Raw genomic sequence first — 18,146 nt, 5'->3', positions numbered from 1 at the left:
TATATATATATATTAGAAAAACAGACTAATTATTGTGGGATTCAAAAAAAATATAAAAAATTATTGTGTGATAGTGCTAAAGGTTGCCAGCATTGTTTACCTGGCCATTTTACTGAGCCAACCTTAGTCTCGGAATTAAGAAACCGACAAAATTTAGTTACAAATCAGTTTATTAAGGTGACAAGTGTTTATAAAGCATGTGAAAAATATATGTTTTATTATTAATGATATTAAAAAAAAAAAAAAAAAAGCGAGAAACACATGCTATTAAAAAAATATGTGATTTTCGCATGTTAAATAACACATGACAATTTATCAGATTGGTTTGTACTAATTTGTAGCTAATTTTTGTCCTTAAAAAATTATTAACACAAAGTTGAGTAAACACTCCTTCTGCTCCCAGATTGGAGAATATTCACTTTGTCTTTATAGTTCAAATTAAATTTTATAAATTTAAGAATGTATACGGTGTTATATTACTGTTTATCATATAATAATATCTACATTTTAAAATTTTTATGACGAGACACGACAGTTACATGCAATAAAACAAAATAGGAAACTACCTTTTGCCCCCCATTAACTACAACGCATTTTCATTTTGCCCCCCATGAACTACCAACTGTGACACCGGACCCCCATGAACTACCATTTTATACCAAAAACCCCTATTTCGTTAGTTAAAGGCATTAACTCAAACGGTTAAAGTGACAATGCATTGTAGCTCATGGGAGCAAAGTAACAATGCGTTTGTAGTTCATGGGGCAAAATGACAATGAATTGTAGTTTATAGGGATAAAGTGATGGGTAAACCGTCTAAGTTAACCCCTTTAACTGACGAAATGGAAGTTTTGAGCACAAAATGATAGTTCATGGGGTCGGGTGTCATAGTTGGTAGTTCAAAGAGAAAAGTGTCAAGGCGTTATAGTTCATGGAGCAAAAGATAGTTTTCCCAAAATAAAATGTTGACCGTGAAATGGAGAATGTAACATTGTAATTGCAACTTATTATGAATTTAAATATATGGTAAGTTGCCTTGTTTAGGTTTACTTGTTTTAGCCAACTTAATTGGGTGACAGTTTGGAATCTGTAATTTTAAAGCCACATATGCATGAAATAAGTGGCTGAAAAATGGTAAAACAAGTCAGTTTTGTTTTTGTTTTTTTCCCCCCTTTTTAGCCTTTAATTCCAAATATTCCAGTTGCTGTGATTAAATCCAGCTCTTTTAAAGAAAAAATAAAAAAGAAATATCACTAAAGTAATAGCTTTGGATTTTTCAGTAAAAGTCTAATGTTTGTAACCAAGACAATGACACCCATGTGCCAGGTGATGGGTTTCAACATCTCTAGTTTCTCAAGAAAATAAGAAATAAAGTTAACATAGTAAAGATGCTAACTACTTTCACCAACTTATTTCAATACCATCTCTTCATTTCACGTAAAATGATAAAAAAAAATTAAAATTAAAATTAAATAAATTAAATAAATAAACTGTTTTACTGTTTAAATTTTATTTTATGAATAATACTAAACATCCCAATACTTTTCCCTAAATGATTTGGTTCATTTAATAAATAAATAGATTTATATTGTTTATTTTTTTAAATGAATGTGGGATCCAGATCATTTGAGAAATAAAATTTGAGAAAAAATGTTAGAATGTCTAACAGCCCTTTTATTTTATTATATTTAAAGATGTATATAATGTCACATTATTTAAAATTTTAAGAGAAATATTATGGTTTCTCATGGTGTTCTTGATGGTACATGGATATTACTTTTTTTAAAAAGCAGAAAAAAAAAAATATTTTACCGGTCCTCATATTTTTTTAAAAAATAATATTCATATTTTTTTGTCTTATTAAAAATTTTATAGGGATGAGTCCCCGCCGCAATGAGCTTCCCACGCCCCTTCGATTTTTGGTTCCCGGCATGTGCGTGATCGGAGTGTGATGTTTATTTTCTTGTTTTATTTCCCTATTCTGTTGCTTCTTTAAGATATATTTATGTTTTGGCGTGTATTTTTTTCCTGTATTGTTTAATTTCCCTATGTTCGGATTGTAATAAGGTTCTTTCCTCTCTCACTCGATCTATGTTGCCTTCGGGTTAATTAGTTTTGGTCCAAACCTTTGGGTTGTGGATGTGATCATTATCCTAGCCTTCGGGTCGAGGAGGAAGAGTTTTGACATGAGAGTCTTTATGCTCTCAAGGTCGAGGAATAATTGTTATCCATGCATTTGGTCGAGTCTGTCTGTCACAGATCTAGTATTAAATCTGATTATAATAATGGATTAGCAGATTGGTCTCGAATCTTGTACTAAACCTAGTAATCTTGTAACTTTATGCTATGATTGCTTCAGAGCTTTGCTCTGTGATGTAAGAGCTTTATGCTTGTGGTATTATTGAATGAAATGTTAAGTTTTTCTAAAAAAAAAAAAAATGATACATTATCATTGTTTTGGTAGTTTTTAGGGTTAATTGTCGCAATTGATAATTTAAGGAGAAGATTATGATTGGGGTGATAGTTTGAGTGGTTAAGTAGACTTTATCCAATAAAAAAAAAAAAAAAATCAAGAAAAACGGTAATATTTATCAAATTTTAAAGACATTTATTGTGCACCGTAAAATAATTCTTCTTGACTTTTACTTTGAAATGCAAAATCCTCATCCCAACTTAATAACCTCTATGCCGACACATGAAAATTTTGCATTAATTTGTTACCGCAGTATACTCTAGAATATATATATATATATTTTTTTGGAAAAAAGGAAGATTCTCAATGTTTTCTGGTCTTCACGTGGGAGTAGTTTTAAGATCTACCAAACCTTTGAAATTAAATTCTTTTTCTTTGTTTTTTTCTAAGCCAAACCTTAAAATCTTTGTCTGAGAAGTAATGGTGCTCAAGCATCTGATAATATGCCAGAAAGGCTAATCACCCTGATTAACGGCAGAATCTAAGAATGTGTAGCAATGACACATGAATGATGATGATATATTCTCTTCCGCTTTTTCATTTGTCTCTTTAATTCAGAAATTCACTATCATTTTCCAGTCTAATTTCTTTGAATGCAAGTTTGGTTCAGAGAGAGACATCACCCATGGGGCCATGGGTGTTGAACAGGCTTCTTCAGTAGAATATTAAAATTCAAGGAAACTTGGAAAAGCTGTGGAATCAGGTTCTTTAGATCTAATTACCCAACAGGCTGAAACCAACACTCCACCACCCACCCAACCCACCACAGCAATCCTCAGACTTTCACCTTCACATCCTTTTCCTTGTCTCCTGGTTTTTGACTGGTTTCATATGACTCATTGTTAGCTGTGCTTTCTTTTGCTTTCTCTCTCATATGGGCTTGACCCCCCCTTCATTTATTGCATACGCTTCCTTTTCCTCATTTTCCCTTATAAAATCCCAAAACTTTCTCGCACCGACATACAAATCCCTCTCTCCCTCCCTTAGTTACCGACAGTTTTACATGGGTATCTGAAGCTTTTGAGTTTCATTAAGGATTCTGGGAGTTTGGTTGTCTAGCAAGGCAACTTCTGGTTAACCCTTTACAAAGGGGGATCTGGGTGTCATAGAGATTGGGTTTTTTGTACATTTCTGTTCAAATCTAGGTCTGAGGTGCTATAATCACATCTGGGTGTTTCTTGAAATAAAGCCGAAAGGGTATCCAAAAATCTTTCCAATTTGTGCAAATTTCGGTTTTTTTTTTTAGTCATTTTGCAGCTCCTATACTAGATAAATTGGCAGAATGGTGGCAGGAAACGGGCTGTATTACCCAATTCTTGGTTTTGCCTCATTTGTGGCTTTCATTTACATGTCGTTTGGGGACTTCATCCTCAGTTACCATAAAGAAGCAAAGTTTGGTTTTGTGGGGAGGAATGGGACTCATTTCGTGTTGGATGGAGGAGCCTTTTACATTAATGGGTGGAACTCTTACTGGTTAATGGACCATGCCGTGGATGAATATAGCAGACCAAGGATTCGGGCAATGCTGAAAGCTGGTGCAAATATGGGTCTCACCGTGTGCAGAACTTGGGCATTCAATGATGGTGCTTACAATTCCCTTCAGATTTCCCCTGGTCAGTTCGATGAGCGAGTTTTCCAGGTATTATAAGTTCGTAATTGATCCTATATCTCTCTTATAATTAGTTCTTTTTTTTTGGTGGGGGGTTGCTGAATTCTGATTCTGACTATGCATTTGTTTGGGCACTTGGATTTCTTAGCGTATTTGAATCTAATCATGCTTTGCAGTTGGTATTGATAGACAGCAATCTAACGAGGTTACTGACAAAAATGCCTGTTTGTAACATCCAAGGTTTTTGACATGAAAAGTTTTGATACAACATTAGCCATGGCATGCATGCCGGTTGCTCTACTAAATTTCCGTGTCCTTGTTAACATAAACCTTGGCTCAATGCATTTAGGAATTCAGAATTATAGATATTGGTCCAATGCATTTAAGAATTCAGTACGGTTGAGTTGAAGATCCTACAGATAAACTCTGGTTCAGCAAAACAAATTGCTTTGAAGTCCTAAGGGATTATTGTGTTACATTTTTGTCTTCCTTCAAAATTTTCAATTATATTCTTAAACTGTACTTGTCTTCTGTGAAGTGGTTAGAAATGTTTGGCTAGTGACTATTCAATTAACCGTAAGAGGTCCCATAGAAACCAAATCTTTTTGTTGCAAATGAACATTTTGGAAGAAACTAAATTTGAACATTAAAAATAAATAAATAAATAAAAGAAAAATAAAAAAGATTTCATTATCATCCAGGAAACGCCTATGTACCTTGCCAAGCTTTTTCTTACTATAACAGTTCATAGTTAAGGCCTATGGATTATGCAAATGTTGGTACTAACCCGATGAAAGATGCCAGAATGCTTTCTATTATGCTAATCATATTTGTTTTTCATTTTGACAACCGGGTTGGTGGCAGGCACTGGATCATGTCATTGCAGAAGCAAGACAACATGGGGTCAGGTTGCTTCTTAGCTTAGTAAATAACTTGCAGGCATATGGTGGGAAGACTCAGTATGTTCAGTGGGCATGGGAAGAAGGCATAGGTTTAAGTTCCTCAAATGATTCCTTCTTCTTTGATCCATCCATCCGCATTTATTTCAAGAATTACATCAAGGTATCTTCATATCTACTTTCCATAGAATGGATTAATGCCTCACAAGAAGTTGGTATTTTCAATAATAACTTGCAAGAAGTTGGTTTAAGCACCTTGAAAGTGGCTCTTTCATGCTAATCTAAACCATATAATGCCAAAAATTTGAACCCACTTGGATTTTCTTGTTAAACAACTCAATGAATGGTTTCAGCATATCAATGAAATCTATAAATCTCTTTCTACAGTTTCTTCTTAAAGGAAAATTTTATCCTCTTGCACAATTGAGCTAAGAACTTTTGGGATGTTATGATGATCTAATGATGTCTCCAGTTCAGAAGAAAGTTTGTTAATTCTTTGGGCTGTATTTAGCCCTTTCTGGCCCGGGTCCTGGAAGGTAGGCAGTATTCAAACATCTAATTGTGGATGTGACACTCCAGGGTATGGGAACTATATTTTGTTGTATTGAATGTCAAGAATAGCCTAGATGATTGGCACGTGCATGTTAGAGACGTCTTTCAGTTTGCTATTTGAACTAGTAGAGACCCCCTTTTTTTTTTCCCCCAAGAGGAGACCCTGATAACTTGATACTAATAATTTATCTTTATTCAGAAAGCTCTTCAAACTGAATATGACAGACCCTGTATCATAAACAACTTGCTTGTAAAAGAAGCACTGAACAAGGTATTATAATCCAGAAAATGAGAAATATCTACTATCATACTAGTAAGAAATCAATTTATAATCCAGAAAAAGCACTGACCAACAGCCTCATAATTTTTTAAGGTCATATTTGCATTGTAGAACAGAATTTTGAATTATGATGCTTCTAGCATAGGTTGTCATTATAATGGAAAGTTCAGCATCATGCTGGTAACGGCTTGATATTTTGGAGACCAATACAGTAAACAATTAGTAAACATCAAGAAGGTGGTCACCCGGTAGAGCTGGCCAATATTACAGAACCCTTCCATAAAAGAAGATCAAGATAATGAAATCAATAGATGTTGACATTTTTGGATGTCACTGGATGGGCATGTATTTTAGTTGCTGTTCGTGGAATACAACAAAGGTAGGTAGAGTATTTTAATGTTTTGAAAATAATGAAACTCGTGTTTCACCTGACACCATACCTCATAGTATATAGAAATGAAGTTTCTTTTTTGATGAATAATAATTTATTAGTAGAAGAGGAAAGTTCACTGTTACGGAAGTAATGTGGAGATAAGGAAGAAATTGTATTAGAGTATAATTCTATTAAATTTTATTTAAGATTACTTTAGATTATTAGATTTATAGATGGTGTTTAGAGTCAAATAGGAAAATAATATAAACCTTGGTTAGAACTTACCCTTGAAAACTGGCTTGCAAGGGGAGAGTGTCCACGAGCTTATATATATATGGTTAAGATTATAGTTAGGATCGTAACACTCATGTACACGAAAAGTATACAAGAGAAGCAACCACCCCACCGGGGTCGAAAATCTAAAAGTTAACAAAATCTACAAGATTTGAAGAAGAGAAATTAGGAACAAAAGTAACAACCCTATCTAAGGCACTCAAAAAGGAGGATTTTACTTGAAGCACTAGTGCCTCTAGGTCCTTGAAAAGACGTTGATTTCATTCTCTCCGAATGCTCTACATAAGTAACGTAGGGATGACTTTTCATATGGCCTCTTTGGATTTTCCCTGTCCTTGTGTCTTCCAACACTGAAGTAGCTCTACAATATTGCTAGGCACGACCCACAAGACTCCGAATAAAATAAGAACCAAATGTCATATCTTGCTAGTAAACTCGTAATAGATGAAGCGGTGGTTTACGGTCTCCTAGCTCTTCTTGCAGGGGCAACACAAATTGAAAAGGTTTTTTTGTCACACTCTTGTAGACTTTTCTGTTTCCTTTTTTTTTTTTTTTCCTCCTTTCTCCTTATTGAGAATGCACCCCAAAACTTTTTTGTTCAAAAACACAAATTATCGAAATTTAGTCAATGGTCTTTAAAGTTATTTCTTTTAAGCAATATATCACATACCTTTCACTGTGAGGGCATCATAAATTTGCTACTGTATATCCAGTATTGATGCTTCTTTAATAATTTTTGTTAATTCTGACATATGTGTCCTGCCAGACTGTCCTGACAAGGAGGAACACCATTACTGGAATTGAATATAGAAATGATCCCACCATCTTTGCCTGGGAATTGATAAACGAACCCCGTTGCATGTCTGATGCTTCTGGCGATACTCTTCAAGTAAGTTGTGACTCTTGATTTTGCTCCCTTATACCAACTAAAGAAACGCCCTCTAACACTGATTCAAACTTCTGAAATACCTTTAAAATTGCTAAGTTGGTACAATTTGTGACTACCTAAATCAAATTGAACAATAATTAATATCTATTGTTATAGATCTGATCAAATCGCCCCACACTTCCTTTTTGGAACAAAACCGCACCTGGACTTGTGTGTGAAAGTATGCGTGTCAGAGGGGACGGGGAGAGGGATTCTGGTACCTATTATTGATAGATTTTTGAATTTGGATTAATTAAATGGCCTATAATTGCAGGATTGGATAGAAGAAATGTCTGCTTTTGTGAAATCAATTGACAAGAACCATCTACTGACTGTTGGCCTCGAAGGGTTTTACGGTCCTAAAAGCCCCAAAAGCTTGACTGTGAACCCAGAAGCGTGGGCATCCAGGCTTGGATCGGATTTTATTCGCAACTCCAAGGTCCCTTACATTGATTTTGCCTCTGTTCACATCTACCCAGACCATTGGTAAGTGCTGCATGATAATGAAGTCTTTCATGTGATTGATCCAGTCAAAATATTACAAAAGGGAGTCAAATTTTATAAAGTTTTTTACAAACCAAAATAATTAAGCCTGGAATAAATAAACTTGGCTTAAATTATAGTCTTTAGTGTTTAGTTATTATTGCTCATTTATTGATGCAAACCCAAAGAACTGTCCCTATCCTTTTGGGGTTGGTTTTTCGATTGAGCTTCAAGGTGGCTTTCAATGTTCTCAAACCTTTCTTCTATTCCCAAAAGGCATCCTGTATTTTATTGGTGGACATCTGACCTCTATCCAATTCATCTTTAAATTTTTGGTAGGTTTCACAATCAAGAATTTGAAGACAAACTCAAATATGTCTCCAAGTGGATGCTTTCCCACATTGAGGATGGAGACAAAGAGCTAAAGAAGCCTGTCATGTTCACTGAATTTGGATTGTCAAACCTGAATAAGGACTTCCAACCATCTCAGAGAGATAGGTTTTCCAAAACTGTTCTAGATATCATCTATAAATCTGCAAAGAGAAATCGGTCTGGGGCAGGTGCTTTAATCTGGCAGTTCTTTGTTGGAGGAATGGAGGAGTATAATGATGACTTTGGTATTGTTCCGTGGCAAAGGCCATCCACGTATAGGTTGATAACAGACCAATCATGCAGGTTGGCTAGAATCAAGGGACTGAGTCAACCAAAGGAAGATTTAAAAGAATTGTGTTTACAGAAACAGTGAAGGCGTGATTCTTTCATCCTGAGATTTGATTTGTTCGTGGGGGAATCTGAGTTCTTATTTATGGCTTGGTGATGCTTTAAAGGAGGGAAGCAGGTCACTGTTTTTGTGCCTTTTTCTTCTCATGTCCATACATATTATATACATATTAGATGAGGATAGAGTGTTCTTGAATCACAGTTTACAGGTACTATTGTAACTTGTATTAATTTTTTGAAGCTTGTTTCCAGAAAGAAAAATGCAGTTAGAGCAGAGAAACTCTTTGAAGTTCTAATCAAACATTATCCAAGGAAAGATTTGAGAAGCCTCTAAACCCAAGGTTCAAAACAATAGCATTTAAAAAATAAATAAATAAAAACAGATCTCAAGGTTTATTTTCAAGCTTTCCAACAACTTGTGGAGAGTTACCATTGTCATGACTCATTTATAGCTGCTTTATTTATTTTTTTTTGGGTGAGTTTAGTAGTACAATATTAGTAAAGCAACAATTTGCTTTTTGCCATCTATGATGCCTTGTAGAACCTTGTAGCTAACTTAGCCGAGTAATTCTAAAAAGTCTTTTTCGTGTCTTTCCAAAAATGATTTGGCTATTAAATTTACTATTTGATTAAAATTTAATAATGATTAATCACAAGTCTAATGGTAATTTTAATAGCTACATCATTCTTGCAAAGATACGAGAGATTTATAGCATTATTCCAAATTCATCACTTCCTTCTCGTAAAAGTTGTCCGAATTTGAAGATGAAATAAAAAATTCGAGAAAATGGGAGAGTGAAAAGTTATCTCAGTGATGTCCGATATGTAAAAATAAGAACATTTTTAAAGATTAAAAATGGATATGATAATAACATACATTTTTAAGAAAATTTTCTCCAACAAGAAAAACTTTAAAAATAAATGACCGAAAGTAAATCGTTGGCCGGAATGAGATAAGATTTTTTTTTTTTCTTTTTTTTTTTTAAGCAAATGGAGAAAATGGTTACAAGGAAACAAAAAAGTAAATAGACCGGAATGAGATAAGACTTTCTTTTTTTCTAAGCAAGTGGAGAAAATGGTTACAAGGAAACAAAAAAGGTAAATCGAGGAGTGAACTCTCCAATAACATTCCCAAACGAAAACACAGTGTTGAAATTAAGAATAACAAATAGTAATGCACGAAGTAGTTTCTGAAACAAAAACCTATTTGAGATTGTGTTTAGAGAACTTTAAAAGTATTTTTACAAATTGTGCCAAACAAAAATCGGCATGTTTAGTAAAAAAATTTTAAAGTATTTCTTTGACTTGTTTATTTCAAAAAAAAACATTTTTTAACTTAAAAGCATCATAACGCAATTTCAAACATATTCTAATAGTTGGACATGCTAGAAAGCTATTACAACAAGTCAAACAACCGATAGGATGCTGTTGAAGGAGGAACATTGCTGAGGAGCACTGGTGAGTGGTGACTTCCAAACAGGAACCGTCTTAGAAAAAGTTCGATCTCCGGTTGAAAAAGTGTCCACAACAATATGAAACAGGAGATTATAACCCACTTGACAAAAACAACACCACCAGCAAAGCAAAAGGTTTTTCTGTTTTGCTTGCTTTTGCTGTTTTGCATCAGTGTTACCTTTTGTTCTTCAGAAGGTTAATTTTCCTCTGTTGGGCTCACCCACCAAATGGAACAAAAAATATCAAGGAAAAAGAGAAAAGCCACCAAATGCAAAAATGCTCAAAATATGCAAGACTCCTTGGTGGATGGTGAGGAGGTTGATCATTTCTATAACAGTACAGCGATTGGGAAAAGAACAGTAGCAAAGTTTCCTCCAAGTAAATTGATCCAAAATGAAAACAGCATTCAAACTAATTTGAAGACCCAAATGACCAAAATGACTCCTGGTAAGAATGAAATCATTTCTTTGCTCTTCACAGAAGAATATAAATTCTCTGGTGCATAAATCAGGTGACTCAAAACCCTATATAACTAGAATCATGATGCATTTTCACCATGATCCAAATATTTACACAACAAAGTCAACAGCCAACATAATTCATATTTAGAGGGAATCAGATTGTGATGCATTTCAAATCAAAGATAATAAGAGCAGCAAGCTTTGATTTGACTATATTTCCAAACTAATCAAAGCCTCCCATGTCCAGTACATCAGGAAATCAACAACTTCACTCAAGAAAAATACACTTTTTTTCAAGACAAATCAGATAATGTATTTTCATCAAACACAAATTTCCATTCAAACTTACATTTCCCAACCTAAAAGCCTAGAAACAAATTAAAATAAAAACTTAAAAAAAAAGGAAGGGCACTATATTATCAGCTTAAATAAGAGTAAATGTAATCCATTAGATCAAGCCAAACACAAACATCAATCTAACTAGACCCACGCTTTGCCAGTCTTGGAGAAGTCCTAACACTACTCACTCTACCAGAACCGCCCTTCAACTTCTTGTCCTTGAAATCCAAGTCATGTAATTGCTCATCCACCTCCTCCACTCCCCGGCTCCGAGTCCTCGTTCCCACCATGTCGGAACCCGATCCATTACCCAAATCCTTCACAGGGTCACCTTTTCTCTTCTCGCTCTCCATGGCCACCCTATCAAAATCATCCCCAAGTTTTTTAACCAGCCTCCTCTTGACTACAACAACCTGCTCTTCCGCTTCTTCGTCATCATCAACCAGAGCCAGATATCTCCGCCTCTTCGTCGCGATCGGAGCCGGCGGTGGAGATTCCGAATCCGGAAGTGAAACCACCCTCTTTGGCCCATTTGGGCACGGCCCATTTGGCGAATCGAGCTTCTTGGCTTGCTTCGTTATGAACTTCTCGCGTTGGGCGCGGAGCTTGGTGACGCTGCCCTCGATGTGGCCCTGAAGGCGGAGGCGCTTGAAACTGAGTCCGCCCATGGACCAGTGGGCCTCGGTGGCCCAGGAAAGAAACGGATCGGACACGGAGACCGGCGGATCGATCCGCTCCTCGCTGTACTTGACGTCCGTATATATCCGCGGGCGGGGGAGGCTGGAACCATAGAACTTCCCGGGACCCAAGGGCACTACCATGGCTAAAACTAGTCAGAGACTCGGAGCTTTTAGGATATGGGATTGTGAGAGAGAGAGAGAGAGAGAAAGAGAGAGAGTGTTGGGGGGAATTTCGTCGAACGGAAAGAGGGCAATGTTGGGGTTGGTTTTGTTTAGGGATATATAGAGAGGGTGGCGTAGAGGGCGGGGATTGGCGGGAATTGAACTTTTTAGCGGGAGTTGTTGGCGCCATGGCATTTTGAGGGAAACATTTGTTACTTGTAATTGGTGTGTTTGAGATTAGGGTTAGAATGAATTTTTTCACGCGAATCTAATCTGACTAAACATGAAATTAAGAGTTAAAATTGAATGGTTTAACTTATTTAATTAAAATGGTAAGATTATGACAGACCTATATAATCTTATATAAAAATATCATTTGAACTCGGCATATAACATTTAGAACTGACTATTTTTGACACAGCCCGTAAATTTGAAACGAATTCAATATAAAATTAATTAATTATAATTAAAATGTTTTATTCATTTAATTAAATGTGTTAAATTATAATTTACTTATATAATTTTATTTTTACGTTTCAATACAATCAAATCCAACGTATAAATACAAATGAAAAATGTTATGGGTCAATAAATATTTTATATTTAATCCATATTTTTTTATAAATTTAATACATCAATAAATTTATAAAGTTCACCGTTAATTTATTTAGAGTTCACGTAAATTCAAAAATCTAAAGATCCACCATTTCTCAATTTGGTTATTGAAGTGTGGCCGTGTGGGGTGGTTCGGTGAGTGTCATATGGCCCACTTGGTTGGGCGGTTCAGATACATCCTATATCTCCATGTGGCTCACTTTGGTGCTACTTAAGAAAAGCCACGTTAGTATTAGTGAATTGGACCCACCTTTTCTTTTCTGTTTTTCTTTTTCTTTTTCTTTTGGTTTTTGTAACAGATGTTTTCTTGGTATTCCCCGACGTGAGCATGCAATACTCAAGTAAGAGAAGTGCTATGTTTTCTAAATTTTTTCTTTAAAAGTTAGTTTTAAATGACATGTTACTAGCACATGAGATTTATTATTTTAAAAAATGTCACGAATTTATAAGATAGTGACACATTATTTAAAAATTAACTTTTAGAAAGAAAATTTGAAAAGTATAGCATTTTCTCTCAAATAATAGACCTAGTCGCATTGATATTAGATTTTAAACTTTGGGCTACTTCCGGTGCAAAAATTGTTGGAGAATTTTTGTGAAAAAAAAAAATATAGAATATTACTATTCATCACATCAATGTATCACAATTATTTATATTAATTGATGTGACGTGTTTTAATTGACTTTTTACATCAATCATTTCAAAAAAGTTGAATGCTACACTTACTTCTATTTTTTTATACAATTTTTCACACTCATAGATGACTTTTAAAATTGCCATTAGATTAAAATTCAATAAAAATCTATCTCATATTCAATTGTGGTGTTAAAAAGCACTGTGTGAAAAAATTGTGTAAAGAAATAGAAGTGTAGCATTATAAAAAAAAAATAAGAGGCATGCTACACATCATTCTCCACCTCATCTCCCAAACTCTTTTGTGAATCCACTATTAGGTCACGTGAATCTCACAAATTCAATGGTAAATTTATCTATCCATTATGGATCCCATAAATTTAACAATAGATTCACTCATTTACTGTTCGGAGATTGGTGAAATTGGCATAGATAATGATTTTTATCATTTTTATGATTGACTATTTATTTGTCACAAATGTTCTATAAGGTTTGATTGGAGTTGAGAATGTGTTTCTCGGTCCACAAGTTCAACTATATGCTCGTACGATGATGGTTCAAGTGAAATGTCATTCATTTGCTCATAATCAAATTCATTTGTTCCAAGATATAAATGTTGCTCGTCATCAACGATCATATTATGCAATATTATGCATGTCATCATAATCTCTTCAAGTGTTTCTGGTTCGTATAATCATGCAGGTCCACACACGCTTGCAAATCATGCTTGAACCACTCCAAATGTCCGCTCTACGTCCTTTTTTGTCGACTCTTGAGTTATAGCAATTTTTTTTTTCTTATTTCCTTATGGAGTATGAATTTCTTTTACGAATGTTGCTCACGAATCATATATACCATCAATGAGATAGTATCTCATTGTATAATCATGGTCATTAACTGAGTAGTTGATCAAAGGAGAACGCCCTTCAGATAGATTTACAAATACATCAAAATGTTATGACATATTGATATCATTATGAGACTCTAGTAACCCAAAAAATGCATAGCATATCCAAAGATTGTTGGACGCCATGTCTTCTAAAATAATTGTTGGTTCACGGATATGGCCAAAATACGTACATCTCCAAGCATTTGGACAATTCTTTCACTTCCAATGCATACAATCGATGCTTCCCAACATCCTTAGAAATCCATGGTTTTTGCAAACTGTTAGCAATCTAACGATGTCTTTTGGGTTTGGACCTCAAGTGCTAGGTAGAAAAAATCGAACTATTGCTTTAACAAAATGTATAAAACTATCAATTGTGGTCTTTTCTCCGATTCGTAAGTATTTGTCCTTAAAATTTGTTATTACTCCATAAGTGAGCATTCTAATTGCAGTAGTCATCTTATATAGGGAAGAAAATTCGAGCCTTTCAGCAGCATTTCTTCATTGGACAAAATATGTGTCATGAACTATTATTGCATCGTAAATGTGGATAAAAAGGTCATGGCCCATTTGAAACCTCTTCCGAAATTTTTTGGGAGGATATATAGGCCATTTTTTAGCAAAATAGTAGCGCAAAAAATATTTTCTTGGCCTTGCAAAGAATTACGTTAAATAGTATTGTGGCATCGAGTAGAATCATGGCATGATCTTGATCATCTTTCACTATCCAATCATTCTTTTACCATAGCAAAAGTTGAAATTATTTCCAACTCATCATCGGAGGAATAATCATATAAAAGCTATCGAGTTCAAGAATATGATCCATAGAGGGAAAGGGTATTGAAATGGATGAAAATCAATGAGGAAATTGGTCTAGTTAAATTGAAAGAACGCAAAATGTTCGATGGTAAAATAGAGAGGCAATGGGTCTATTTAAATTAAAAGAACACGAAATGTTCGGTTGTGAAAGCAACACATAAGTTTTTAATGTAAACATAAATTCATTTTTGTTGCAACTAGAAATCATAAATGCAATTTCTATTTATAGCCGTTTCCAAGCAGATTTTTTAATGCGATTGATTCATGGTTGGCAATTGACTTGTGTTTTTAATGCCAATGATAAATTCATATTTGTAGCCATTCACTTTTATAAATGCAATTAACGACACAAATTCATATATTGTTGTCGAGGAGTGTTAAACATCTCAAATTTTTTTTTAAAAAAAAGTTAGTTCTCAAATGATGTGTCACCATCTCATGAGATTTATTATTTTGAGAAGTGCGTCATCAACTCATGGGATGGTGACATATCATTTGGGAACCAACTTTTGAGAAAAAAAATTGGGATGTGTAGCATTTCTCATTATTGTCATCCACTCTTGTTTTTAATGCCAACAATTTATTCATGGGCATTTAATCGCATTTCATCTGCTACATATTCAAGCTTTAGAAGTAGGAAAACAAAAAAAACCCAACAAAAAAACAAAACAAAACTAAGCTAACCAAACATTGTTTAAAGAAAAATTGCTAATAAAATCAAAGACTGGTAAAAGAACGTGTATAGCAGATGGAAAGGAATAGCAAGGTTGTGTCACCTTTCGACAAAGACTAGTACATTCAATCCCTCTATATAGAACTTTATTGTCCTAACCCCCTTTACTTAAGACTAAAGGTCGATGAGACCATACCCAAACTAATGATGTGTTGAATTTCCTCCATAGTTATTAAATTACACACAGTACCGATTTCATCAATAGGAGTGGGCAAAACCCGTCCAAACTTGACCCATCCGCCCGGGCCCGCATAGACCGATTCCCAGTGTTAAAATTGTGGTACTAGGTTGGATTTTTAACTTGCCGTCTCGGGACGGGGCAGGTTACTGTTAGGATTTTTAAAAAAAACATGAGAGTACCCACCCCGCTCCGCAATATCACAAAAACCCTAAGTCAATCTACGCTCCACGGCAAAGGCTCAGCCTCAGAGTTCCGACTTCTCACCAAATCAAGTTGTGTCTCAGTCTCCCCCTTGGCCTCAGGCAACGAAATCGCGCTTCCATTTGATTTTGCTTCATTGTTAATTTGTTATGGGTGTCATTATTTGATTTATAGCATGAAATTGGTGGTGTTGCATTGCTACTAAATAAGCCAATTTTTGGGTTTTAGTCTAATATAATCTACCAGTGTTTTAGTCTGATTGTGTTTGTGTGGTTTTGACTCTCTCTCTCTCTACCGTTTTAATTGGCTATATTTGACTGTTGTATACTAGAACTTATTAGGGTTTTATGTATAGGTTAGCTTAAACGGTTGCTGAAAATAAAAGAATGACAATGAAGAATTAAGAAGAAGAAAAATGAATGGGCAATGAAAAATGAATGGCTGAAAATGGAGGCTATTTTCTTCAATTGGAATTTGGAATGAAAGCCCCTGATAATGTATTTAACTTAATTTTTGTTGGCCTACATAAGTAGCCTAAGGGAATTGGGAACTACTAGAATGAAAGTATGGGGCTCAGCCCGCCAGGCTCACAAGTTCATCCTACAGCCTGCTAGGGCAACAAGCTCGTTCGACATCTCGCCAGGCCCACACACTCGTTCGATAGCCCGCTAGGCCCCCAAGCTCATCCGACATCCCACTTGGCCCACACACTCGCCCGACATCTCGTCAAGCCCATAAGCTCATCCGACAACCTGCCAAGCCCATAGGAGAGCCAACCCAAACTTTGCCCCAAAGGAGCAGCAAGCTCACCAAAACCAAACCTTGTGTGAAGCACACGTCCAAAAGAGAAATATCATATTTGTCAACCATTTTTTGTGGAAAGCAATGAATGCACATGCTTATGAAAGATAATTCATTAAAGGATGGCAGCTAAAAATGGGAACAGAATCATCTTCAGTTCAAATCAGCTTGATATTCTCTAGTTAGTTATAATAGATGGGTATTTTTGTCTTTTCACTTTTTGATCGGCAAAAATACCCCTATACTATATAGTTAATTGGATATTCTTTAGTTCAAATAAAATGAAGAGAATCCTAATTCATCAAAATCACCCACACAATCGAAGACCAAATTAATGGTCATTTAACGACAATTTTCTTATGAAAGCACACGACATAAATGATATTTAACCTATATAAGGAGGCTAGACCCAAGTATGCTCTTATGCCATAATTTCCATATATCTCTTTTATTTTCACCTTTATACTTTACTGACGTAAGTATCAGAGGTAGCGCCACCGCTCTCCTCCCCCTTCACAGCGCTCCACTCTAACTTTGGTTAAATGTGGATAGCCACTCGTTGATTTTATCCATCAACACATATCTTTTTGTTTAAACGAAGTTTAATAACATATCTTAACTAACTTGGTGATATAAGTAGAGATACTATTACTCAACTTTCTAATTATTGGATCAATGGATGGTTACCATGAACTTAGTTAACATCGGAAATGGGAAGATTTAATGGGACCAGAATGCAGAAAAATGAAAGATAATAAGATATTAAGAAAGAATAATTCAACGAAAGAAGATGCCTGGTGGGCCAGATTTCATACCTTTAAGATTACTTTTTGATAAAAATATGTAAAAATGGCCATGTGAAGGGTCATATTCCAACAATACTTATGCTAAAAATAGTATGACATAAATGATGAAGAAAATGCTTCCTTCCAACCTATGAAAGTGGATATAATGATGTTTAACATTAATTGTCCTTGGATCGTTAGGAGAAAAGATAATAAAGTCTTTTCATCACGAGACACATCACTATGGCTTATACTTTGTCTTCTGAATTTAATGAATAGTGTTGACAACTTTATAACGAGAAATGATATGTGTGCGCTGTAATTTGTTTTGGGTAAATTTTATTTAACCTCTCAAATTATTACTTTAATGATTACCTCATAAATTATTAATTGCGATAATGTACTCTCAAAATTACCAAAACAATGACAATGTACCCTTAATTTAAAAAAATGACAAAATTACCCTTACTAAAATAAGAACAAAAATACTAAAAATCATTTTTTTTTCAAAATTTTGAGGGTATTTTTGTCTTATTAAAAATTTTATATGAGTAATTTCGTCATTTTACTAGCATTGAGGGGGTACACTGTCATTGTTTTAGTAGTTTGGAGGGGTAAATTGTCGTAATTGATAGTTTGTGAAGTAGATTATCATTATGGTGGTAGTTTGAGAGGGTTAAGTTAACCGTTCAAATTTAATTTTAAATGTTTTTTATTAAAAAAAAAAATGAAAGTAAATATACACATGCTGTAGTTTTTTTACAAACCCAAGTCGAATCC

General features: G+C 34.7%; 2 protein-coding genes across 2 annotated transcripts; one reads left to right on the top strand and one right to left on the bottom strand.

The window, feature by feature from the left end:
* Window positions 1–2,869: 2,869 nt before the first annotated feature.
* Window positions 2,870–9,014, top strand: LOC132181024 (mannan endo-1,4-beta-mannosidase 2-like). The gene is made up of 5 exons (XM_059594066.1): window positions 2,870–4,112; window positions 4,947–5,144; window positions 7,247–7,369; window positions 7,683–7,894; window positions 8,231–9,014. The coding sequence occupies exons 1-5, from the start codon at window positions 3,756–3,758 to the stop codon at window positions 8,634–8,636; spliced, it is 1,296 nt and encodes a 431-aa protein (XP_059450049.1). The 5' UTR covers window positions 2,870–3,755; the 3' UTR covers window positions 8,637–9,014.
* A 1,710-nt stretch (window positions 9,015–10,724) lies between these two features.
* LOC132182585 (uncharacterized) lies at window positions 10,725–11,733 on the bottom strand. Its single transcript, XM_059595869.1, has one exon. It carries the CDS (start codon window positions 11,685–11,687, stop codon window positions 11,004–11,006), a length of 684 nt encoding a protein of 227 aa, XP_059451852.1. The 5' UTR covers window positions 11,688–11,733; the 3' UTR covers window positions 10,725–11,003.
* Window positions 11,734–18,146: the final 6,413 nt, after the last annotated feature.

The sequence above is a fragment of the Corylus avellana genome, chromosome ca5 (assembly GCF_901000735.1).
Source record: "Corylus avellana chromosome ca5, CavTom2PMs-1.0".
Taxonomy (NCBI): Eukaryota; Viridiplantae; Streptophyta; class Magnoliopsida; order Fagales; family Betulaceae; genus Corylus; species Corylus avellana.
This window is presented reverse-complemented; position numbering and strand designations above follow the sequence as displayed.

Coding starts and splice junctions, on each gene's coding strand:
- LOC132181024 (XM_059594066.1), top strand. CDS start 3,756: ATGGTGGCAGGAAACGGGCTGTATTACCCAATTCTTGGTTTTGCCTCA. Junction 4,113..4,946: donor TCGATGAGCGAGTTTTCCAG/GTATTATAAGTT, acceptor GGTTGGTGGCAG/GCACTGGATCATGTCATTGC. Junction 7,370..7,682: donor CTTCTGGCGATACTCTTCAA/GTAAGTTGTGAC, acceptor CTATAATTGCAG/GATTGGATAGAAGAAATGTC.
- LOC132182585 (XM_059595869.1), bottom strand. CDS start 11,687: ATGGTAGTGCCCTTGGGTCCCGGGAAGTTCTATGGTTCCAGCCTCCCC.